Consider the following 24732-nt stretch of genomic DNA (forward strand, 5'->3'; position numbering starts at 1 on the left):
GGAATCCAACCTCCTGCTTCACTTCTCAGTTTTTCCATTGCCACCCAAAATTATACCATAGACATAATCACACCAAAATCAAAGCCAGCAGGGAAGAACACCAGATAAACAAATGGAAACAAACCCCAAAAACAAAACAAGAACGAACACCCACAGAGCCGTGCAAAACCAGAAGCCTCAAAAAGATGGAACTGACCTTTTGTGCTGTTTCTCTCTGCTGCGTTGCTTCCTCAAGCCCACAAGTTGCGGAGGCTGCCGGCGACCCAAACCCAGAGATTGTAGACGCCCAACGGAACGGCCAGAGAACAATCGGCGGATCTGGAGGCCAACAGACCGAGAGGTGGATCAGTCAGTCAACGAAACTGGATGAAGATGGTAACCAGAGAGCGGCAAGACGGTGAATCGGCGACGATTAGGAGTTTTGGGAGCAATAAAGGCGTGGTGAAAAGAAATTGGTAAGGGGTACGGGGAGGGTAGATGTGGGAAGGAGTAGTTCATGGGAAAAGAGGGGGTGAGGGGAGGCCAGCCGGCATTGGCCGCCGGCGTTACGGGGAAGGAGGTGGAGTTAGGGTTTCATCGCCTATTTCGCCCAAATCGCAGGTTGTCCGAAAGTTGTTTTTTCAGAGAACCAAGATCTTTATGACGATATGGTCTCTCTCTCTCTCTCTCTCTCTCTCTCTCTCTCTCTCTCTCTCTCTCTCTTTACATCCAAACTTTCTGTTGGATGTTTGTTTTACTTTCTTTTTCTTTCGAGTAAGTTCATGTACTTATCTTGTTCCGCCCTCGTGTACCCTTTTCGAGTTTATATAAGTTTCGTTTACGGAGGAAAAAAAAAAAAGAATGCTTCATAAATAATAATTAAGAGTTTACAATTCTAGGGTCTGAAACCCCAACCAAATCCACATGAAACAAACTAGAAAAACACTAGAGATATACGGTAGATAAGAAAATCTTCCACCGAGACTGGGGCGTCATTTGCCAATGCATCGGCACACCGACCTTCATGGTAGACGTGCTTGATAGAGACCACTTCAAGATCTTGAATCAGGGACCTGCAATCAAATCAAATAAGATATTGCCAAATGGATGGTTAACCATATTTTGATTCGAGATAAGTTGAATAACCGCTAGTGCATCAACTTCAATTTCCAGACGACATAAGTTATTTTCCTTCACCAACACTAAACCATCTCTCAAAGCCCAGACCTCACAGACTGGAATTAGTCACCACATTCCTATGGAACCCGCCAATCCATTGGCCACAATGATCGCGAAGAATTCCTCCTGTAGAGGTAGTCCCGGTTATTGAGTTGAAGGTGCCATCCGTGTTCGATCAGATTTACACAATTGTAGCTTGGAGGAACCCAACCCACAATAATATCATTCTGCAGTTTGGGCTTCTTGGGCTGCACCAGAAAGAACCACTCCGCAGATTTGCTCATGATAGTTTTGACCGTATGTAAAGGGTCCGGAAAACTCAAGTTGGAATTATGCTCAAAAAGACATTGATTACGGGCATTCCAAATCTATCTCTCTCTCTCTCTCTCTCTCTCTCTCTCTCTCTCTCTCTCTCTCTCTCTCTCTCTCTCTCTCTCTCGGTAGCTAGATGGAATTTCTTTTTCTAACGTAAGGGTAGCTAGAATGGAGGCACTTGATGCAATTGGTAAATTGCTTTGCCTGATGATGTTATTCCACTGCGTGCAGCGAGAGCAAGATTGGTTGAAGGAAAAAGAGGTTCCCCGGTTGAAGAAAGAGAACTGCCAGTTGATAGAGAGGTGAGAGTTGAGTTTATTGCTTTTGATACCTCACCCTTGTTTTCCATTCTCACACTTGGTTTGTTTTCCCATAGGTTGAAATCGGTGGAAGAAATTCTTATATGTGATTTGCAGGTAAGTGCTATATCTTTCTTTCTTCTTTCTTCTTTTTTTTTTTAACAGCGAAAAAATTTTATTAATCTTAAAATTGTTACAAGACTAATAGGAGTAAGAAAACAACGTCATGTTAAGAAGAACAGTCGGTCCAATTTGAAATCCAAACTTACGATTGACAAGAAACTAATCCAGAACACCCAAATGGGACAAATTCCAAACATCGTATATGGATCTAAAAACCCAGATCAATACAAATATAGCACAAAGAGGCCTAAAATGTCTAAATCATACAATAACACTCAACAGTGGGCCAAGCCCAGTCCAAATGGAACCAAACCTGGTCCAAACCGCAAACCTAACCCTAACCAACAGAAAGCCACCACACACCCCTGCCCCAAACCGCCGACCACCATATATACCCTGGTGAACAACCACCACCAAAGACCCGAACAAGGCCGTGAGCAAGACCACCAGACGCCGAAGCTGAAGACCTGCGCCCACCCACCAAATCGGCCGGAGACAAGCAGCACGCCACCAAGTCTTTCTTCCTTTTCTAATCAGCAGCGTTATTAATTTCGTGATTAATTTACAATGTCTTAAGTCAGAGTTATAGAAACTTGTGCAGCACAATAGGATATTATGACTTGTGTCATCTATGCATACCCATTTTCGTGGTTCCATGTCCCTATCTTCTAGATTTAGGGTTTAGAGAGGTCTGAGGCTTAGATGCACTTTCACACCTTGTACGCGTTCTTTCTCCATCTAGATAGGCTTTTTTACACACCCACATACACATACCTAAAGGGAATTGTTGTCTGTCATCAAATTCCCAATTAATTGTATTTTTTTTTTCTCGGCAAACGAACGATTTTATATATCTCGAAGGGGTACATCGAGGACGAAAAATCTTTGCTCAAGGAGCCAAAGACAACCAGCACAACCATAAGAAAAACAAAACAAATCTTCCAACAAAAGGTTGAAAGACGCCCCTACGGATTATGTTACAATTTTACTTTCCGAATACCATCTAAAAACACCTTAAAATCTTCCACAGAGTACACTTTGATATCGAATTTTGCCTTCATCCACATCGTGACCCTTGTTTTGATTAGGTCCCCCACCTCCCAAGCCTGAGTTGATGCATTCTTAAAAACGTAGTCATTCTGAACCAACCATAAAGACCACAGAGTAGCAAAGAAACATGCTTCCCATATGTGTCTTTCCAGATTGTGGAACCCATGACTGAACCACCAATTAGATAAGTCTAGAACCGTATAAGGGCACACCCATTTGACATCCCACCATTTCATAATTACTGACCATACAACCCAAGAGAATCTGACATCCCATCAATTAATTGTATTGATTATTAATGGTGTGAGTCGGTGTTCCGTTGTCTATCGAATAGAATTAAATTGGTATGCTAACGAGTCATAGCACCTATTCATTCTCTTCTCTATTTGTAGCAGGCCGAGCAAAATGGCTCGGGCCATTCCGAGCGTGATCTAGTATTACTTTCAACTCCAAGACATCTTTCTTTGGACGTTCGGATCAGCAACCGTAGCCGAAGGTCCCTGTCGCCGAGGGTTCCTCTAATTACGCCTCCTTTAATGCTTCATTCCCTACACCTGCTCGGGGTGGAGGATACGTTCGTTTGGATAGCTGCCGAAGGTCCCACAACATGCTCGGTGCCGAGCATGGCTTAGCCGACGATCCAGCTCATCCGCGTCAGAACAGCAACCATGGGTATGATGATGGTTGTGACGTCATCCGAACGGTTATAAGAACAATGATGGTGGCACGTGAAGGTGCCAGCTCATCATGAAAACGGTTGCAAAACCCTAAACGTGATGTAACAGTGACATCAGCCGACGCGTGTCAAGCGTTGGTGCAATCTTGGAGACCAAGAGAAGGTCTTCTTATAAATATCCCATTATGCCTTCTTGGTGCAGGTACGCGAAAACAAAACCCTAGCTCCCAATCTCTAAACTCTTCCTTACAAGCAAACTGACTCTTGCACCGGAGGGCCATCCCGGAAAACCTCCGGTGTGGTCTTTTAGTCGTGCTTCGTTTTACAGGACTGATCAAGGAGATAGAAGCTAACCAAGAGCCCACATTCAAGAAGTACGAACCATCCAAAACGGAGCCCCACACTATTCTAAATTGTTGCTTGTGATTTCATCACCTCGAGGAGGCGTCACAAAAGACTGAGGAAATGAATTTAATGGACATTAAGTCCCCGTTTGTTTGGGTGTAGAATATTTTTCTTATCTTTGGTGTTTGGTTGTGCAAAAGACAAAAAATATTTTACTAGGTAAAACATTTTACTTCATTTGGTTGAAAATATTTTCTGCTTGAAAAGGTAGTAAGTCACTTTCCAAACTTGGTTTTGCTGCTCGACTAATAATTACATTATTTAACTGAGCTCTCCTATAGCCCAATCTTATCCACCTATTTGACAAATCCTGACATGGAAACGAATTAATCAATAATCCATATTTGACGCAAAACTAAAAAACAAGAAACAAATTTGAATAAGGAAAAAAAAAAAAACCTCACTCTGCAAAAAAAAAAAAAAAAAAGACATTAATTTGCGCGCGCTCTGTCTCTGGAATTTCTCTTCCTTACGGAAGGGTGGCTACAATGGAGGCATTTGATGCAATTTCTAATTAAATTACTTCTCCAAATTAATTATGTTATTCCATTGTAGGAAGAGAACCGCCAATTGAAAGAAAGGTGAGTAACGAGTTTATTGCTTTTGATATGTGAATACTGAACCTCGCTCTTTTTTCCCATTCTCACAGTTGGTTTGATTTTCCCATAGGTTGAAGCAAATGGGAGAAGATATTATAGGTGATTTGCAACGTGATACACAAAAGGTAAGTGCTACTACGAGAAAATCTTATTTACGAAAACTTTCCGTGAACAAGGCTTTACGGAGTCTCAATAGCGCGCGTTCAAAGTGTATTGGATGATCTGAATTTTAAACAATTTTTTTTTAAAGTCCGGACCGTTGATTGCCGAAATGGACGACTGTAATTTAGCGCCTCTGCAAATGATCGACTTATTTACGGCTACTCTAATTACAATTACATACTTTAGGCCCCGTTCCACTAAAAGAAATAAGTACTTAATTTCTTGAGTTAAAGACGATACATTGTGAAAAAATAACCTGTCTCGTAAAACAAAAAAATAAGAATTTAAAAGTTAAAAATTAAAAGACTTAGCAGAACAGGATCTTACCATTTTGTGCCGGTATTAATATTTTGCTTTTATGTGGGCTTATGCAGTCTATCCACTCCCGTATCGGAGATTAACGCCACAAAAAGAAACTCACATTTGCTATTGAAGAGAAATAAAGTAAACTCCTAATTAATTTACAATGTCTTTAGTGCATCTATGACCCGATCTCCTATGATTTAGGGTTTAGAGAGGCCTGATACTTAGATGCACTTCCACACCTTATACTCACATCCTAGTCCTTTCACATATTTGAGACTCGCCAAAAAAGAAACTTGAAATCAGTTATATCTACATGCATCTTCATCCAGAGAGGCTCTTTCACACGTCCACGCCACACCTACATATAGACACACACACCGAGAAGGAACAGTTGTCTGTCATCAAATTTCCAATTGTCTTGGTTGTTATAATGGTTTGAGTCATTGTTCCGTTCTCTATCCAATAGAATATAATTGGTACGTTAACGAGTCATGGCTCCCTATTCATTCTCTTCTCTGTTCTAAATTGTTGCTCGTGGTTATATCAGCTCGAGGAGGCATCACGAAAGATTGAGGAAATGAATAAGGTTGGGGAGAATTTAAGAGATATTCTATCAGAGGAGAGAAAGCGGCAAGACATTAAGAAGGAAAATTTGAGAACCAAGTTAAAGGTTATTTTTTCTGTTTACTTCTTGCTAATACACTTCATCTTTGTAATTACCGTTCTCTGATAAAGGGATGACAAATAAAAATAATTTCTTTTTTTTTTCTTTTTTTTGTAGGATGATGCATCAAATACCATCAATGGGTTGTTTGGAAAGGTGACGCAATTGGAACAAACGGTTTTCAGTGATTTGCATAATGAAAAAGATAGGTGCAAGTCACTTGAGACTAAGGTATGTGCTATATTTCTTTCTTTTTTTCTAATCAGCAGTGTTAAACTTAAGGAGGCGGCTTCTCTGCAGTTGGACTGTAAAGAGTCCCTGCAGTTGCATCGTAACCGTTCAACTTTTCATTCAACGGTGCAGATTTTAAAAAACTTTTCAGGGAATCCCCGGAAAAGTTATTTTTTCTTAATCTCAACCGTTAAAATCATTATCCGACGATTGCAATCACTTGGACCGCAGAGAAGCCAAATTCTATACTTAAATAGATATTGTTTGCTTGTGTTTCGTTATGACTATGGTGCTCTCTTTCTTTAATTTTGTTCTTCCTTTTTAGTTTTTGTTCTTTTTAATTTGAGGTGGCTATCTTTGGGAGATGATTAGGTAGAGTTGTTCAAAGACAAGATGTGGGATTGAGCAAGAACACTCGGAGGATTACAATTTTTTGCCTTTATCTGGCCTTTCTTTTTGCTTTTCTTATCTTTTGTTTCGAAATGGGGTTATGGGTGTTCATGCATCGGTAATGGTATCAGATATACAATGTCTTACGAAAGAGTCATCGCAAATTATGCACCACAATTGAATATTATGACGTCCGTCATCTATGCATATCCACTATGGATCCATATCCAAGTTTCTCCTATATATGATTCAGGGTTTAGAGAGGGTTTGGAGAGGTCTGAGGCATAGCTTCGCTTGCGCACCTAGTACTCCAATGCTAGCTAGTCCTTTCACATATTTGAGACCCACCTGAAAAAAAGAAATTGAAATCAGTTATAACTTTCACATGTCCACACCACACCCAGAAGGAACGATATATTGTCTGTCATCAAATTCCCAGTAGTATAATTGATTGTTAATGATGTGAATCGGTTGTTCCGTTTTATATGCAATAGAATTAAATTGGTACATTAACGAGTCATGACACTTATTCATTCTCTTCTCTATCCTAAATTGTTGCTTGTGGTTTCATAAGCTTGACAAGGCATTACGAGAGAATGAGCAAATGGATAAGGCATTACGAGAGAATGAGCAAAAGGACGAGATGCTTGATATGGCATTACGACAGAATGAGCGAATGAACGAGGAACTAAATAGGCTAAGATGATACTGTTGAGGAGGAAATTCAAGTTGTTTTCTCTGCTTATTTCTTGCTAATGCGCTTCATCTTTCAGTAAGTACCGTTTTCTGAGAAACGGATTGCACTTGAAAAGTTTTTTTTTTGTTTTTTTTGGGTCTTCTGTAGGATGTGATGCATTTCTTTGCTAATGCATGAACAAGTTGATTGAAAAGGTGAAGCGGTTGGAGAAGATGAAGAACCCCAAAGCGCTAGTTGTTTTGCGGTAGATGTACGTCTGCCATTTTCTTAATGGTTTATGAATCTCTAAACTCTATGGACATTTCTATCGTCTCCTGGTTTTCTTTTTTCCTGTAAATTTACAGTAGTTTAGCTGTTCGGATTTGGATTTGTTTTAAATTAATTTCGGGATTGGAATGCTTGATGCATTATGGTTTGCTAACGTACGTTGACAAGGAAAAATCTAGAAGTAGATTTCCGGGATCAGAGGGAAAAATATAGAAGTAGATTTCAAGAAACAATTGTGAGTGTATGGGAAAAAAAATGTTGTGAACAATTTTTGGGATTAGAGGGATTCTTGAAAGTTTTAAAAAAAAATGATCTAAAAGTTGATTTTGGATAAATTAGGGAAATTGAATTTCACACTCCCTTTTTTGTCCAAGTGCACTCTATTTTTTTGTCTTCATTCTTGTGAAATTACAAAATTGCCCTTCATACATTTTTCTCTCCACACGTGAAAAGGGTAATCATGTAATTCCATATTACCACAAAACAAAACAAAACAGTGCATATGGATAAAAGAAGAGTGAAAATCAAACCCCAAAGTAAGATTTGAAATGGTTACGGGAGGATTTTGGATTCTTGTTTAAAAACCTTTTTTTTTTTTTTTAGCTTTTCTGCTACTATAAAATATGGAGTATGAGATTTAGTAATTATAAGCTCAAGAGCAATAACGGACACGTGTCAAGGTGTCTTTAGGTACGACAGTCAAAAGTTTAACTTTTCTTCTAGGAAATTGATTTCCATAATCTCTTTTTTATATTCAAACTTTTTTTATTTTTAGTGTTGAAAGTATATGTATTTTTTTTGCTAAAAGACAAAAAAAAGAGTGCGAATATAAAAAATGAGAGTGTGAAAATCAATTTCCTTCTTTTAATGTGGTAATCTAACTATTCTAACAGTACTATAAACATTAGATAAATTTTCGTAAAATACATGTTTGTAGTATGTACTCTTTCGATGCACATAAATTCCCCACGTAGATGTAAAATTCACAAAAACCAAACCATTTATACTTATATAGAGCAGGATGTGTGTATGTATTTGTGCAGAATGTGTATGAGACAAACTCCACGTACCCTGATCATTTTCCTCTCTCATACACATTCTGCACAAATATATACACACATCCTGCCCTATAAGTATGAGAGGAATTTACGTACACCTTTACTAATCTGATCATTTTCCAAATGAGAAAAAAATGATCATTTTTTGTGTGTGTATGAGAGGAAAAGAGTTGGCTCCACGTACCATGATCATTTTTTATGTTTCTTTTATTAGGTCTCCAGACGAATTTACGTACACCTCGACTAATCTCTTTTCCAATTCGGTCAAAGAGAGATCATTCACGTTGAAATTATAAAATTTACAAAAAAATTACCTTCTTACTCGCTGTTTGACCTCTAAAATTGTACTCTAATTAATTGTTCGGAAAGCCAACTCATTTTTACGATTTTACTTTTTCATGGTTAGCATTTAGATGTAATGAATTATACTCCACTATTTGTGGTGCATGTGAGTGTGTTTGTGTCTATACACTTTTTTGAGGTGTTAGACATTTTTTGTCCTTATTCAATTCATCCTCTATTTGAGAGCATGGTTTTCGGAGGAAATGTAATTCAAACCTATTCTCAATTTCATCTTCTATTTGAGAGAATCAAGTTTAATACTCCAAATCTTATTTTATTCATCAAATTAGTTATGATACGTACATTTATTTTCAATAAATTTAATTATGAAATAAATTAATCAATGATAAATGCGAAAAATTTTATCATTGCCTTTATTTAAAAAAATAATTATGAATATATTTTTTGGCATTTTAGATTTCTCTCAAAACAAACTCATAATTCATAGAAAAATAAATAAAGCAAAATTAACAAATACCAAATTTTCCGAATGAATGTAAGAAACAAAACTCCAAACGTATATTTAAGTGAAACCACCCTAAACCCTAGCAGCAGACTTCTGTTTGAGATACCAGGAAGGACCAACCGAGCAATGGCTCTACGTTTACTCGGGAGGAAGCTGATGATAGTGAAGCCACAAAAACTAGGGTTTTGTTTCAGTGACAGCTATCGCACAGCCGTTCCGGCCGTGGTCTCTCTCTCTCTCTCTCTCTCTCTCTCTCTCTCTCAGCCGGCCTTGGCCAGATCACTTGTTTTATCTTGTTCGATTTTGATCTCATTAATTCCTATTGTTTTCGTGTTCCGACTGAATTTGGGATCTCGTAGAGAACACTTGCAAGAATCGTAAAACCCAAAAGCTGGCCCGAGATCCAATTGGTGAGGTTCCATATATTGTTTGACATTTTTTGCTTGAAATTTCTTTGCTCTTTTTATAATCCTTATGGGTGTATGTGTGTCTATTATACATACACGGATGATACGTGTATACACATAATTGCACTGATGAACACTTGTAACTCCAGGTGGCAGCGTCGAACTTAGGGCTTGTTTGGCAACAATAAGCCTCTTAGCTCTCTTTATTTATTTTTTCCCTATTGTCTTTATTTAAAATTTGACTCATTTGTTAGTTTCACGTTAAATTTTCGTGGATTATTGATTCGTCTCATCCAGAGGAATCGCAAAAGTTAAAAATTATGATTGAATAATAAGTTCAAAAGACGTTTTTTTGGCTAAATTTTATCTTTGTTCAAAAAATATTTAAGTATTTTAATTTCTTGATTCCAGGCATTGAGATGAATCAATAATTCTTATTTGACAGTAAACTAAAAAATGAAAAAAAAATTTGAATAAAGGAAAAAAATAATAATAATAAGCTACTTGATTTATTTTTCCAAAAACAGACCTTAATTTTGCGCGTGCCCTCTCCTTCTGTAGAATTTCTTTTACTTAAGAAATGGTGGCTAGAATGGAGGCATTTGATGCAATTGATATATTGCTTTGCCTAATTATTATGTTATTCTACTGTAGGAAGAGAAAAATCGCCAATTGAAGAAAGAGAAGGAAGACAACCGCCAGTTGGAGGAAGAGAACCGCCAGTTGAAAGAAAGGTGATCGAGTAATGAGTTTATAAAGCTTTTGATATGTGAATACTGAACCTCGACCTTTTTTCCCATTGAGATCTCACGTTTGGCTTGTTTTTCCCATAGGTTGAAGCAAATGGAAGAAGAGATTAGTGGTGATTTGCAGCCTGATACACTAAAGTTGAGTGCTATATATGTACTTAAATGGATATTGTGTGCTTGTGTTTAATTACAGAAAAGTCATAATTCCCCCCTATGACGTATGTAATCTATGCATACCCACTTTCATGGATCCATGACCCCATCTGATCTTAGGGTTTAGAGAGGTTTTGATGCACTTTCACACCTTGTACTCATATCCTAATCCTTTCACATATTTGAGACTCTCCAGAAAAAGAACTTGAAATCAGTTATATCCGCCTGCATCTCGATCTAGAGGCTCTTTCACATCAACACCACACCCACATGTAGACACACACCCCGAGAGGGAACTGTTGTCCGTCTTCAAATTCCCAGTTTTTTTATTTGGTTTGAATCTGTTTTTCGTTGTCTATCTAAGGAGTAGAATAAAATTGGTACGCTGACGAGTCATGGCATCTATTCATTCTCTTCTCTATTCTAAATTGTTGCTTGTGGTTTCATCAGCTCGAGGAGGCATCACAAAAGATTGCGGAAATGAATAAGGTTGGGGAGAATTTAATAGATATTTTATCTGAGGAGAGAGAGAGAGTAGGGAGTAGGGCTGTAAATGAACCGAGTAGCTTGCGAACTCGGCTTGGCTCATTTACTAAATGAGTCAAGCTCAAACTCAAGTTTTTGGGTCGTTTAGTAAATGAGCCGAGTGGAGCTCGGCTCATTACACAAAAACTCGTCTTGTTAAGGGTGGCTCGACTCGATTAAAGAGGCTTGTTTAGTAAAAGACTAAGCTCGGCGCATTAAAGGCTTGGCTCGTTAAGGCTTGAGTCGAGCTCGAGTTTTTGGCTTATTTAGTAAACGAGCCAAGCTCAAGCTCGACAAAGCTCGGCTCAGCTCGTTTACAGCCTTGGTGACAAGATATTAAGAAGGAAAATCTGAGAACCAAGTTAGAGGTTGTTTTCCTTGCTTATTTCTTGCTAATAGGTTTCATCTTTCCGCAATTACCGTTCTCTAATAAATGGACCGCAAAATGAAAATATTTTCTTTTTTCTTTTGTAGGATGATGCATCAAACACCATCAATGAGTTATTTGAAAAGGTGACGATGTTCGAACAAAGGAATGTGCTCCGTGATATACAGAATGAATTTAACTCACTTGAAACCAAGGTACGCGCTATATACTCAATTGGATATTGTGTGCTTGTGTTTAATTAAAAAAAAAAAAGTCATTATTTTTTCCCCCAAACTCCTCTTGAAATAAAGTAAATTCGTGATTAAATTATAATGTCTTAATTCGGTGTTCTTGTAAATTGTGCACCACATATAGATTATTATGACATATGTCATATGTGCATACCCACTTTCGTGGATCCATGACCCTATCTCCTACAGTTTAGGGTTCAGAGAGGTTTAAATGCACTTCCACACCTTGTACTCACATCCTAGTCCTTTCACATATTTGAGACTTGCCAAAAATGAACTTGAAATCAGTTATACTCCTTTCACATATTTGAGACTTGCCAAAAATGAACTTGAAATCAGTTATATCCACCTACAAAGAGGCTCCTTCACACATGCACCCACATATAAACACACACACACACACTGAGAGGGAACTGTTGTCTGTCATCAAATTCCCAATATTTGGATTTGGTTCGAATCAGTGTTCCCTTGTCTATCCAATATTTGGTTCGGTTGAGGAGTTCAAAGGGTTTTTAGATGGTATTCGTTTGTTAAAATTGTAATCCTTGAGGAGCCCTCTTCCAATCTCCTGCTGGATGAGTGTTACTTTGTTTTTCTTTTCGCTGTGTTGAGTTAGTTTGCTTCCCAGCATTTCCTCTCGATGTAACCTTTCGAGTTTAACAAATTCTCTTTTGCCGAGCAAAAAAAAAAAAAATAGAATAAAATTGGTACGTTAACGAGTGATGGCATGCATCTATTCATTCTCTTCTCTATTCTAAATTATTGCTTGTGGTTTCATCAGCTCGAGGAGGCATCACAAAAGATTGCGGAAATGAATGAGGTTGGGAAGGATTTAATAGATATTTTATCAGAGGAGATAGATTGGCAGGACATTAAGAAGGAAAATCTGAGAACCAAGTTAAAGGTTGTTTTCCTAGCTTGCTACTAATAGGTTTCCATCTTTCTGTAATTACCGTTCTCTAATAAATGGACAGCAAATTAAAAGAAAATATTTTCCTTTTTTCTTTTGTAGGATGATTCATCAAATACCATCAATGAGTTGTCTGAAAAGGTGACACTGTTCGAAAAAAAGATTTTGGATGATTTGCAGCATGAAATGCTAATTGAATTTAACTTCCTAGAAAACAAGGTACGCGCTATATAGTAGTGCTATACTTAAAATGGATTGTTTGCTTGTGTTTAGCTATAACTGTGGTGTTCTATCTTTTGTTTTTCTTTTTCAATTTTTGTTCTTCTTAATTTGAGGTTATGTATCTATCTATTCTAATACTAGGCCAGGGTATGTCATTGCTACGTGTTACGCACGATCGATCATGCCTGTTGATTCGGTAACATTAATTACTTTGCGAATATTGTCCCGTGTCATTGTTTATGCTCTGTATGCAATCTTGACCTACCCTGCCCCACTCCATTGTCATTCCTAAGCCACACCCCGCGTCTTTTCTTGGAGAGACCCAAACCAAGTTGTTTTTTGTTTTTTTTTTGGATAATCTCATGGTTTGAAATGTTTGACGTACGTGGGAATGGAACCTGTGACATCATAAAAGAGCAGTTATTACTTTCTCACAATTACTTGGTCAAACCCAGGTTTTCCTAAGTATTATTCTCTCTTATCCGTAATTTTTTTTTCCTCTCCCAACAAATTGGTTGATGTCCACAAAAATCTGTGATCCCAGACCCCATCAATTAAATCTGATTTTCAATCCTTGATTATGGGCTTCTCATTACCAATCCTGAGGCCACCGGAAGTATCAAATTCAACATCTACGAAATCAAAAGATTTTTGTTACTTATTTTTTCCGTTGGAAAAGTGACTGATGGCTTTCATTTTGAAATTGGTCGGATATAATGAAACTTGCATTATAATTTTTTTTGTCATATTAACCGAGCAACAGACAGTTCCAATCTGTATATGCTTAGATTCAATTCGAACCGTTCATGTCGAAATGAATGGGCGGATAACGCTCGACACCCGCTTGGCAGCATTCCCGGGTCCTCTCACAGTCTCATGTACTCTTGAGAAAATTTATGATCTATTCTTGATGCTTACTTTTAGTTTATTTTGTGCCCATACTTCCTTAAAAAGACATGCACTTGGACATCATTATAATAAATACCACTGGGCACACGCGATGCGTGTGTAAATTATTAAATTTTTATAGGCTATGAAAAATCGCTTTCTGCCTATTGTGTGTTTGATTAAATTTGACAAAATATACAAAATTTGACTTACACACATTGCGTGTGTGCCACGGGCTCTCATTCCAATACGATGTTGGCTATGTGTGCAGCGTAGCTATCTTCGATCGGGAGATGATTGGGGGGAATTGAGCTAGAACACTGGGCCGATTACAATTACATGCTTTACTATTTTGTAATGGTATTTATATTTTGCTTTTATTTGGGTTTTCTTTTTGTTTTTCTTTTCTCTTGTTTCGAAATGGGGTTGTGGGTGTTCATGCAATGGTATGTCCCTTTCTCCTATGATTCAGGGTTTAGAGAGGATTTGGAGAGGTCTGAGGCTTAGATGCGTTTGCGCACCTTTACTCAAATGCTAGTTCTTCCACATATTTGAGACCCGCTAGAAAAAAAAAATTTAAATCATGTTGATCTCCAGCAAGAGAGACGCTTTAATTTCACATACCCACACCACACAGAAGGAACTATTGCTTGTCATCAAATTACCCGTTGTATCGATTGTTAATGGTGTGAATCATGTGTTCCGTTTTATATTCAATAGAATTAAATTGGTACACTGATGAGTCATGGCATCTATATTAATTCATTCTCTTTTCTCTTTCCTAAATCATCGTTTGCTTGTGGTTTCATAATTAAGCTTGGGTTGGCATTACAAAAGATTCGCGGAATTAACGGGGAACCACATCGTTCAGGTTGTTTTCTCTGCTTATTTCTTGCTAATGCGCCTCATCTTTCAATAATTACTGTTTTTTTGATAAATTGACTCACTTGAAAAGTCTTCTTTTTTTTTTTCCTTTTATTTTGTAGGATCCATGGAATACCAATTTGATTGAAAAGGTCATGAGGCGGTTGGAGAAGATGAAGAACCCCTTTCCAGTAAAGTTGATGACGACTTAACCAGGTGAGATGGGCGTTATTTTGCGGTAGACGGCTGCCATTTTTTTATTGGTTTATGAATCTCTAACTCGATGGACATTTCTATCTTTTCCTGGTTTTTCGTTTTCTTCTAAATTTACAATAGTTTTAGCTAGCTGTTCGGATTTGGATTTGTTTTAAATTAATTTCGGGATTGAATGTTTGATGCATCATGGTTTGCTAATGTCCCAAAAAATTAAAAAGTAGATTTTCGGGATTTTAGCTTTCAAGAAACAATTTTGAGTTTATGGGAAAAGAATGTTACGAACAAATTTTGGGATTAGAGGGATTCTTGAAAGTTTAAAAAAAAATATGATCTAAAAGTTGATTTTGGATAAATTAGATTTGGAATGGTTTCGGGAGGATTTTGGATTCTAGCAATTTAAAAGCTGTCTTTCAGCTTTTCTGCAATAAAATACTCCTATGGAATATGAGATTTAGTTATAAGCTAGCTAATAAAATTCTCCTAGCACAGTTTGTTTATCTCGTCTCCCTTCGGTGGAGGCCGGAGTCTGAGCCTCGTGAGAGGCGGATTTGGAGATCAAGGCTATAAATAGACTCCGAATCTCTTGTTAACTAACACTCTAACACCTTGCTAAATCCTGTGAATGTATAAAGTGTTGAAAAAAAAATTCAAAATTATAATTTTAGTAGCAGGACAAAGTCAATTGGTTCGAGTATGATCGTAAAATTGTGAAAAGCTAATCGACAAAATGCATTCTTTCTTCTTTTTTATAGAGATTATGAATTCTTTCCACCGGTAGTGAAAAATCGATCTCCCTCTTTCACCACCACCCTTTTCAGTCCTACCGTATGTTTATTGTTGATCTAAACCGTTCATTTTGATCGGACATCGATAGGAGTATCAAAATTGAATTTTGCTTTATAAAATGGGTAGTTTATATTTATTATTATTGACAGAAATCAGATTGTCCATTTTATAAACTAAAATTCAAATTTTAATATATCTATCGATTTCCGATCAAGCTGATTTTTTTGAATGACAGTACTATATTGTGGGTCTTAAACTATGAACAACTCAAATCACAACAATAGACACTCGATGGGGCTCATAATAGGCAGTAGTAGAAAAGTGAGATTTTACACCGGCAGTAGATAGAAATTTTTTATTTTTTAATATATCAACGACGAAAAAGGTGAAAAACAAATTGTTTTCCATCAGTAGGTGGTCCAGGCTTTGCTGGGCTTGGAGAACTATCCTGAGGCCCATTCCACAACAAATCAGGTCCGAAAATATTCATATAGCCCAGCCCACTGGGCTTAAACCACAAATCTCAAGCGCTACAAATCAAGGCCGGTTAGACCTAGCTAGACCGGCCTTATGTTTTTGACGAGCAAGATAATTTTTGACGACCAAGCTAAATTCCGACGTACCCAAAAAAATAAAATAAAATAATTCTAGCGTGGGACAAACTGGTTGTAAGGCTAACTTCTTTTCTTTTTTTTTTTGAGAAACGGAAATTTAATTTCATTGCAAATGCTGAAATCTATCTAGAACTATGTACATTGTACGATGGGAGTGCCATATACCAAAAAGGGGAAAGGATTCACTAAAATTCGAAGATACAAAAAGTAATTAGGCTCCGTTCTAGAGAGGTCCCTTAAAAAATAAGTACATATTTACAATGTTCAAGTTTAAAAATAATAAGCTTACTGAAATCAAAAAATATGCAATATAGATCTTGTTTGACCTTATAAAAAAATTTAAAAATTATTTTCGTAAACTCATTATTTTTAAATTTAAAAATAATTCTTTATTTTTTAAGTACTTATTTGAGTTTCTGGAACGGGACCTAAGCCACGGTCTTTCGTGGTTGAATCTGCATTGAACTACGGTGATAATAACATAATCAGATCAACTCTTGGGCTAGGCTTTTACCCTTTTCAGATTTTCGGTTATTTTAGGCTTCGTTCACTTGGGGTTTTCAGAAGTCAGAATCACCCCCTCTCTCAACACGGTTTTGTAATAAATCTTTTATCTCGACACATTACTTTTGTGAGAATTTTTGTTAGATTATTTATTCCGTCTCGACAAGAGAAGTCGAAAAAGAAAACAATCAGAAGCCGTTCCATTTCAACAGTAAAAAGAATGTTAGAAAAAAAAAGGTTTTTCAAATTCAAAAATCATGTGTTTACGCAAATAATTTCTCTATCAATATGAATCTTATTTGATAAATCTCATTGCGATCTTTTAAACGGTGCAAAAAAAATTCAAAAATCATTTTTAATTTTCGTTATATTTGAGTTTGAAATTACGGTTTTTTTTTTTTAAAAAAGGTTTTTGGAGATGCGGAGTAGGGCCAATCATTAATCAAATTTTTTAATAAAGACACAAAAATAATACAATAAATCTGTTTGATTCACCATTTTTTACGTTTACAAGGACTGTAATGCCCCGTTTCAGAAACTTTCTTAAAAAATAAGTAACTTATTTCACATTTTTAAATTCAAAAATAATGTTAATAAAAAATATTTTTTTAATATTTTTTTATATCGTATAAAAGATTTCATTAAAATCTTTCAAACAAAATTCATATTACATATTTTTAAATTTCAATAAACTTATAATTTTTAAATTTAAAATTACTTTATTAAAAAATAAAAATTTAAAACTCGTTCTAAAACTGGGCCCAATACCTTTCGTTTTCGTTGAAACGAACCACTAGTTTAAAAAAATTTGTCACAAAAGTACTGTACTCTGTAAGAAATATGAGTACGAAAAAAGTTGTACAAGCTACACCAAAAGCTTGAGAAGTCACATCACTGTGATTTGGGATTAAATGGGTCGCATCTTGGTTTCTGTTTGGTCTGTTCCCTATGGACAAGCTACACCAACCACATCCACATGCAACCAGCCCCTTAAATGATGTACTCCAAATCGGAGGCCGAGTCCCCGCCGTGCTTGAAAAGCGCTGGAAAAAGCAGCGCCTGCAAACGTCGTCGCTTGGGGCCTAGTTAGACAGGCCATTCATTCACCTTTTGCTCCTCTCTCCCATACTCTATCTTTTGCTCCTCTCTTTATTGTATGAATTATTTTGACCATTAAAATATTATTTTTATGTTAAAGAGTTATCCATTAAAATATTACTTTTTCTCTCTCCCTATCACTCTCTCATCCTCTCTTATTTTTTTTATATATTATTAAACAGTTTTAAAAAAATTAAGTGCTCAAATTTACGATCTATTTTATTTCTGAATTTGTAGGGGCGAAATTAAGTAGTTAAGTAGTTTCGCCTCCACAAATTAAGAAAAAATCCTTACCGATATCGGGTTGTGCTGATTTTTTACAGGGCTCCATAAAAAAATGTTTGAAAAATAATGGGTGGTTTGAATCATCTTTGTGGGACCTGAGATGGGCCTCACAAAACGGATATGTACATAATATGTACATTTCATATGTACCCCTAGTATTTTTGGTAATTAAAATCCAAAACCCCAAAACGAACAGGGTTAAAATTAGCGAGAAAGAAGAATGAGAAAAGCCACGTGAAAACTTTATATCCATTTAAAAACTAATTGTCAATAAGTGAAGAGGTCTCAAACGTTATCAAGTGATCACGCATCCCACCCCCAAGTAATATGAGACTCTATTTCCTTGAGATCCCCCTCACGTGCATCCTTGTTTTGAGGTATGCCACGTGTGGTGTAGATTGTGAATATATTTTTTAAAATGTGGAGTGGAATGGATTCCCGCTCTGATACCATGTATAAATTTTGTGTCTATCTCAAAACTCATTCCAGTCCCAAGCAATATGACTTTATTCGGTTGTGGGATTGGAGATTTGATTTTGGATTCTCTCTACTTTTTACCTATATTTTCAATCATTACTTTTATTTTTCTCTTTATCTTTTTCTAATAATTACCTTTATTTTCAATCATTATTTTATTTTTTTCTATACTTATTACGTACAAAATCTAAATTCAAAATTCCAAAATGAATCGGCTGGACTCTATTTTCTTAACAAAACGCAGTGTGAAAATTGAGATCGATTGCACATAACATTTTAGGCCCGTTTGATAACAATGCTAGATGATTGTGATTCATAAGGAGATAGAATTATGATTGAAATTGGTAATAAGAATGAATTGGTAAGGAGATGAGATTGGTGATGAGTATGTTTTTTTTAGATGAAATTATTAATATCATGTTTGTTTCACATGGGATATGATTGGCTTGATAGTATACATTTTCGTTTTTGCTCTTCACATGGGATATGATTGGTAAGAAGATAAGATTGGTGAAGGCTATTTTCGTATTTGTGCATTGACAAAGAGGGGATTGGATTGTTAATATCAAATGAGAGAGATCCTTCTCAATATCTCTAAGGACTGATAATCCTAACTCATTTTGGATTACTAAACACAGTATTAATAGTCCCATAGAATTGATAATCCAATCCCAAGCGCTAACATGGTTATCAAACGGGAGCTCAAGGGATTATGCGTTCCAACTCCTTTTCATATCCATTCAGCGCACTGGTTTGATAGGATGGCGGATGCTATTGAGGCTGTCTTTGACTTCACTTTCCAGATCTGTAGATCTTCAGATACAGGAAAAAAGAAAAGAAAAGAAAAAGAAATTAGTGTGAGAAGGGATTATGTGAGAAATTTTTTGATGGAGACAGATAGATTGAAAAATTTATTAAGGCTTTCCGTTTTTGTAAACTTATTTTTCTCTTTCGTTTTGTGTATTTTGTTTTTTTTTTTTTGAATTTTTGTCATATTTTTTTGAATTAATCATCCGTCTCGATAAGAAGAGTCTAAAAAGTATGAATTTATAATAGAAAGCAAAAAAACATTCGCTAAAGACAAAAAAAGTCTTAAGCAGCTGTCTTATTTGTCTAAAGTGTCGTCTTATTTTAATTTTTTTAACATCGGTCCATATTTTTATACTTTTTCGATTATTGACATTTCCAAGCGATTTCTTTTTCTAATGCTAATTGGGCTGGAACGTCCATGAATTTGATCAATTACTCCTTCGCGCTTTATGAGCGAACATGGATATATGACCTATGTCCACTTTAATAGCCATGAGTCTAACCTGGCCTTTTTTTTGCACCTCATAGTGAGGATAATCTCCCAGTAGTGTTTAAGGACGAGGTTTTGCGAAAGATAATTGATATATGATTTATTCGAAGCTATCACCGGTATCGTAAAAAATATCGAAATAAATTTTAAACTTATAAATTTTCAAGATCGCAACCTAAGAACCGTGCAGAGAATAAAAGGCTAAGTTTAAAACTTGTAAATGAACAAAGTGGACTCATGTACGATTCTCTCTTGGTTCTATTCAAGGTCTAAAACAACGAAATCTCTAATAAATATAACCAGTTCATTTGGACAAACAACTCATTCAAAGTAGGGATGGCAATCTCAGTCGATTCGTTCGAACCCGCCCCGTTCCCCCCCCCCCCCCGGAACTTCGGGGATTCGTTTGGGGATTGGGTAGGATATGGGGATAGGTCTGTCCCCGCCCCGAACCCTACTCGTCCCCGTTCCCCGTACGTTACCCGCCCCGTCCCGTCCCCGAATCCCCGAAATATATATATTTATATATAAAAAGTGATAAATATGGCCGTTCCTGATACCTTACTTTATTTTATTTTGTTGATTTTTCTAATTCTGTTTGTGGAGCTTTGTTGGTTCCTAACTTTCTGGCCAACCGACAACCGTTATTAGTACTGTTTCCTCAGCCCTTTTTCCCTGGAAAAAAATACAAAACAATCCAAGTCCTTTCGGCTTTCACATGCTAGTATATGCTGTTAGGTGCTGAAATTGTGAAATACAGGTGCCCAAATTCCGAATCCCCGTTTTGGATCCCCGTTCTCCGTTTGGGTCGGGAATGGAAGAAAAAAACAAATCTCCATTGGAGATCGGGTCGGAGATGAGGATGAGGTGGGGGGTAATGGGTAGGGGTGGAGGTGGAGGTAGTACCCCGTCCCCATTGCCATCCCTAATTCAAAGTGAGTGTTGTAAGTCAAAAATATAGTTGCCGTTATTTTTCAAAAAAATCGATTGCCCATAGTCTCGAATGGACAAAGCCTATAACCAAAAAAGCTTGGCTCAATGTATGATTCACAATAATGATCCAAATAATGATCCATAAAAGTTATTTGACTGAAGATCAATATATATTTCGAGTTTATCTCTCCTAGCGTTTTCAATAAAAAAATTCTACATTTTCTTTCCGTTTCGTTAAGCTTTTTATTTTTCGCTTTACGAGACATGTTATTTTCTAATAACAATACATCACATTCAATTCAAAAAATAACCCTTAGGTACGACAAAGGTGGTCAAAAGTTGATATATTTTCGTCGAATATATTTTGATTAGTGGAACATCACCCTTAGGTACGACAAAGGTGGTCAAAAGTTTTTCATTTTTTTTAGGTGCTAATCTAACTATTCTAAAAATAATAGTTTAGAAATTTGATACTATTTTCGTAAAATATGTGTTTGGACTCTTCGATGACGTAAATTCCCCACGTAGATGTAAAATTCACACACCAAACCATTTATATAAATCTTTTATATTTATATTTGTGTGGAACCTATGTGTATATATCTACCTATATGTCCATTATATTTTCCAAAAATCTACTCCTACCGTTCTCGTTCTCGTTCTCATTTATTGCTTCCATTGTCACTCTTAATCACACCGTCAAAATGTGTTTTGAAGAATTTAGATTTAAAACAAACTATTAATGATCTAAATTATTTATTTCCGGTCAAATCTTAAAAATATATCTTAACCATTTATCACCGAGAAGAACGATAAAATTAAGCGAGGGGTAAAACAGAGCAGGTAGTCGGACTATTATATTTTTGGGCCCCAGCCCTAAAATACGGGGGTAGATCATAGATGGCTACTGGCGAGGCAGTTCGCAGACAGAAACTGTGGGCCTCTGCATGCGAAGTTAAAGGAAAAGTGGACAAAAAGTTCCAACACATTTTAAAAGATTTTTTTCAAACATCTTTTCCTCTCTCTCCTCCCGTTACGACAGGAAGATTGTTTCTTCTCTCTCTGTAACGCCGCCCAACCCAATCATCCCACGGACGAGTTTACGAACATCTTGATTATTTTCATTTTTAATTTGATCCAAAACGTTTCATTAACACCGGAATTAGGCGATGAAACATGATTTTGATAATCCACTCTCTATAATGGCACTTTAAAATTTATCTTTTTATTATGTCTTATTATGTATAATTTTTATTTACACTAAAAAATATATTTTGAAGTGTTGTTATAAAAAAATAGAGTGTCAAAATCATTTGTCTAAAGAGACGCATAAGAAATTACTTTCTTACATGCGATTAACCTAAAAAATTGTACTCTGATCAATTGTTTGAAAAGCCAACCCTTTTTTATGATTTTACTTTTTCATGGTTAACTAACCTTTAGACAGTGGCATTTTATTTTTTATTTTATAATCTCACATGATTAAGATGCAAAGTAGAGTGACAGTGGTTAAAACTGGAGTGCTAAAATCAATTTTCTTTTGACCTATTCTCAATTTCATCTTATGTTTGAGAGGGTCAAGTTTGATACTACAATTTCAAAAAATTAGGAAAAAATAGGGGTTCTTCTTCATTTTTACTACCCAATCACATTTCATCCATCAAATTAGTTATGATAAATTTATTTGCAAAAAAAAATTAATACCAATCACAAGATATTTTAAAAAAATTAAAAAACAAGATCAACATTAGATATATTTTTGTACTAATGAACGCTTTGTTTGGATTGATGTTTGAAATTTTTTTTGAAAAATAGTAGAGGTAATAAGTGGATAGAGATAAAGAGAGAAATGTTGGGAGTAGGAGAAATCTAGGAGGAATTTTGTAACGCCCCGATTTTTGGGTACGTTAACGAGGCATTTATTACATAATAAAGAGAATCTGGCTCATAAATACATCATAAGTAAATGGTACATTTATTCAACAAGAATGGAAACTAGGGTTCCTAACACTATTTTGCTTGCTCTTCCATCTTAGCAAGCTCATCTGCTCCAAAAGCTTCCACGTTGAACTGTTTGTCTTGAACATCGATCTACAAGGTCTGACACATTATACCAGCGTCGCCACCGATATAATATGTCAGGGTCACCAAAAGGTAACACCGTGAGCTACAAAAGCTCAGCAGAACAATCTCATACCCGCTAACCCATAACTTACAAACAACAGGTTATACAATCATCGATTTCCACATGATACATGTATACACAGCTAACAACGACACATCCATATTCGTTAATCAACTATCGTTGGTGTCCAAGATTTTCTGAGTTTCTGCTATGCGACTCATCGTAGACCGTGTCAACATTTTCACATACCAATCCATCTTTCAAAAAATTTTTTTTACACACCCAACCTCGGTTCCGCCGTTCCGAGTTCTCGAGTATCCTCACAATGGTTCTGCCGCACTGGGTTCCCATTGGCACACAATTGCATTGGCTCCTTTCTGCGGATAACCAAGCCACAATTCAAAACCCTTGGTTCCACCGCTCCGTGTTCCCGAGTATCCCACAATGGTTCTGCCGCTCCGAGTTCCCATTTGGGTTTTCGAAAATTCATCCCTCGGTTCCGCTGCTCCGGGTTCTCGAGTATCTCCACAATGATTCCGCCGCTCCGGATTCTCATTGGGTTTTTCACAAATCTTTCTTTTACACACGCACACACACAACTCACATTATGCAACCAAAATCGATCATAATGTAGTTTCAAAATATTTCCTTCCTCGAAATACATTTCCTTTCATTGACCACACCCTAAGTGCCATATTTTTACTTTCTCGATTTTCGTGTTTCGTTTTCATACAAATACTCCGCGATAGGACAAAAGCAAGCATGAATCTAACAAGATCATCCAACTTCATAATATACCACAAGTAACACAATCAATTCACATATGCAACTCAAACTCCTCGAAATATCAAATGCGAATACTTCGATCCAAATAGTAAGTTTTAACTTTTTCGAAAACCGTTCTTTCTTAGTAATTCAAAACAACAACGTTATACTTGAGTAAGTAAGTAAATAGGAAGTAAGTAAGTATTTCCTTACCATTCTTCTAGGCGGTAGTAACGGCTTACGGACGGTAATCAGCGGTCGGACGGAGTAACTTCCTACAGTATGCCTTCGGGAGTTTCGAAAGAGAATAGTTTCTCTCGAAACTTCTTGACTAACACTACTCTACTTTATGGATCGAAGGGTGGTCGGGTGGCGGTTTAGTGGCGGCTTTGGATGAATTTCTTGAAGAACTCAAGAATACTCAAGAACAAAGTAAGAACAAACTAGAACACTAGAATTTTCTAGAGATAGAAGTTGCTAGGTGAAGGTGTGAGTTGAATGAGAAACATAGGGTGCTATTTATAGCCAAAATCTTGGGCTCTCCCTCCCCTCTCATGGCCGGCCCTCTCTCTCTCTCCAAATCCTCCATGGATTTGCTCTATTAACTTGTCAAATCACATCACATGTCATGCCATGCCTTGTCCAATCGTATCTTAGATGTAAGGCTATAGAATCAAGTAAGATCTTAGGCTTTTTAGGTGAATCTACGTAATTACAACCTAGGTCTAGCTTGTAATCAAATCTTAGGCTAACAAAGGCTAGGATTGTGTCATAATGGCCCATCAATAGGTTGTCATTAGGCAAATAGGCTTAGGGCTATTAAGTAGCTTGGAGTGTACTACACACTAGCACACACCTCGCTTTCTCTTTCCTCTCCCAACCGGCCTCCCTCTCTCTCTCTCTCTCTCTCTCTCTCATGCTAGTATACACACACATATGTATATAACCAAGTACAACTACAATTAAGTACTATATGAATCTTTCTAGATTGCAAGTACAAGATTCCCTCATAAAAGAAATCAAATAAGCACATGTTTTTATTAAACTATAATATTAAAGTACAAAATAATCTCAAGGTACAAGTT

At 36.5% G+C, this 24732-nt stretch overlaps 2 protein-coding genes and 1 long non-coding RNA gene across 3 annotated transcripts; all 3 read left to right on the plus strand.

Moving 5' to 3' along the window:
- Positions 1-185: 185 nt before the first annotated feature.
- On the plus strand, positions 186-7084 carry LOC131309670 (protein MICRORCHIDIA 4-like). The gene is made up of 9 exons (XM_058336272.1): positions 186-375; positions 601-650; positions 1705-1775; positions 1850-1889; positions 4582-4607; positions 4696-4750; positions 5641-5763; positions 5875-5988; positions 6953-7084. The coding sequence occupies exons 1-9, from the start codon at positions 186-188 to the stop codon at positions 7082-7084; spliced, it is 801 nt and encodes a 266-aa protein (XP_058192255.1).
- Positions 7085-9284: 2200 nt separating this feature from the next.
- LOC131311964 (uncharacterized) lies at positions 9285-10326 on the plus strand. The gene is made up of 3 exons (XR_009195669.1): positions 9285-9433; positions 9568-9618; positions 10270-10326. It is a non-coding gene; the product is annotated as an uncharacterized LOC131311964 (long non-coding RNA).
- Positions 10327-10910: 584 nt separating this feature from the next.
- LOC131309671 (uncharacterized) lies at positions 10911-14187 on the plus strand. The gene is made up of 6 exons (XM_058336273.1): positions 10911-11006; positions 11517-11624; positions 12442-12564; positions 12673-12789; positions 12906-12939; positions 14153-14187. The coding sequence occupies exons 1-6, from the start codon at positions 10998-11000 to the stop codon at positions 14185-14187; spliced, it is 426 nt and encodes a 141-aa protein (XP_058192256.1). The 5' UTR covers positions 10911-10997.
- The last annotated feature ends 10545 nt before the right edge of the window (positions 14188-24732 follow it).

The sequence above is a fragment of the Rhododendron vialii genome, chromosome 12a, assembly GCF_030253575.1.
Source record: "Rhododendron vialii isolate Sample 1 chromosome 12a, ASM3025357v1".
NCBI classification, from domain to species: Eukaryota; Viridiplantae; Streptophyta; class Magnoliopsida; order Ericales; family Ericaceae; genus Rhododendron; species Rhododendron vialii.

Excerpts from the sequence above, each read along its gene's own strand:
- LOC131309670 (XM_058336272.1), top strand. The coding sequence starts at position 186 with ATGGAACTGACCTTTTGTGCTGTTTCTCTCTGCTGCGTTGCTTCCTCA. Across the intron at positions 651-1,704 it reads AAGATCTTTATGACGATATG|CGAGAGCAAGATTGGTTGAA; the intron begins GTCTCTCTCTCT and ends CACTGCGTGCAG. Across the intron at positions 1,776-1,849 it reads AACTGCCAGTTGATAGAGAG|GTTGAAATCGGTGGAAGAAA; the intron begins GTGAGAGTTGAG and ends GTTTTCCCATAG.
- LOC131309671 (XM_058336273.1), top strand. Across the intron at positions 11,625-12,441 it reads TTAACTCACTTGAAACCAAG|CTCGAGGAGGCATCACAAAA; the intron begins GTACGCGCTATA and ends TGGTTTCATCAG. Across the intron at positions 12,940-14,152 it reads TATTCTAATACTAGGCCAGG|GGTTTAGAGAGGATTTGGAG; the intron begins GTATGTCATTGC and ends CCTATGATTCAG.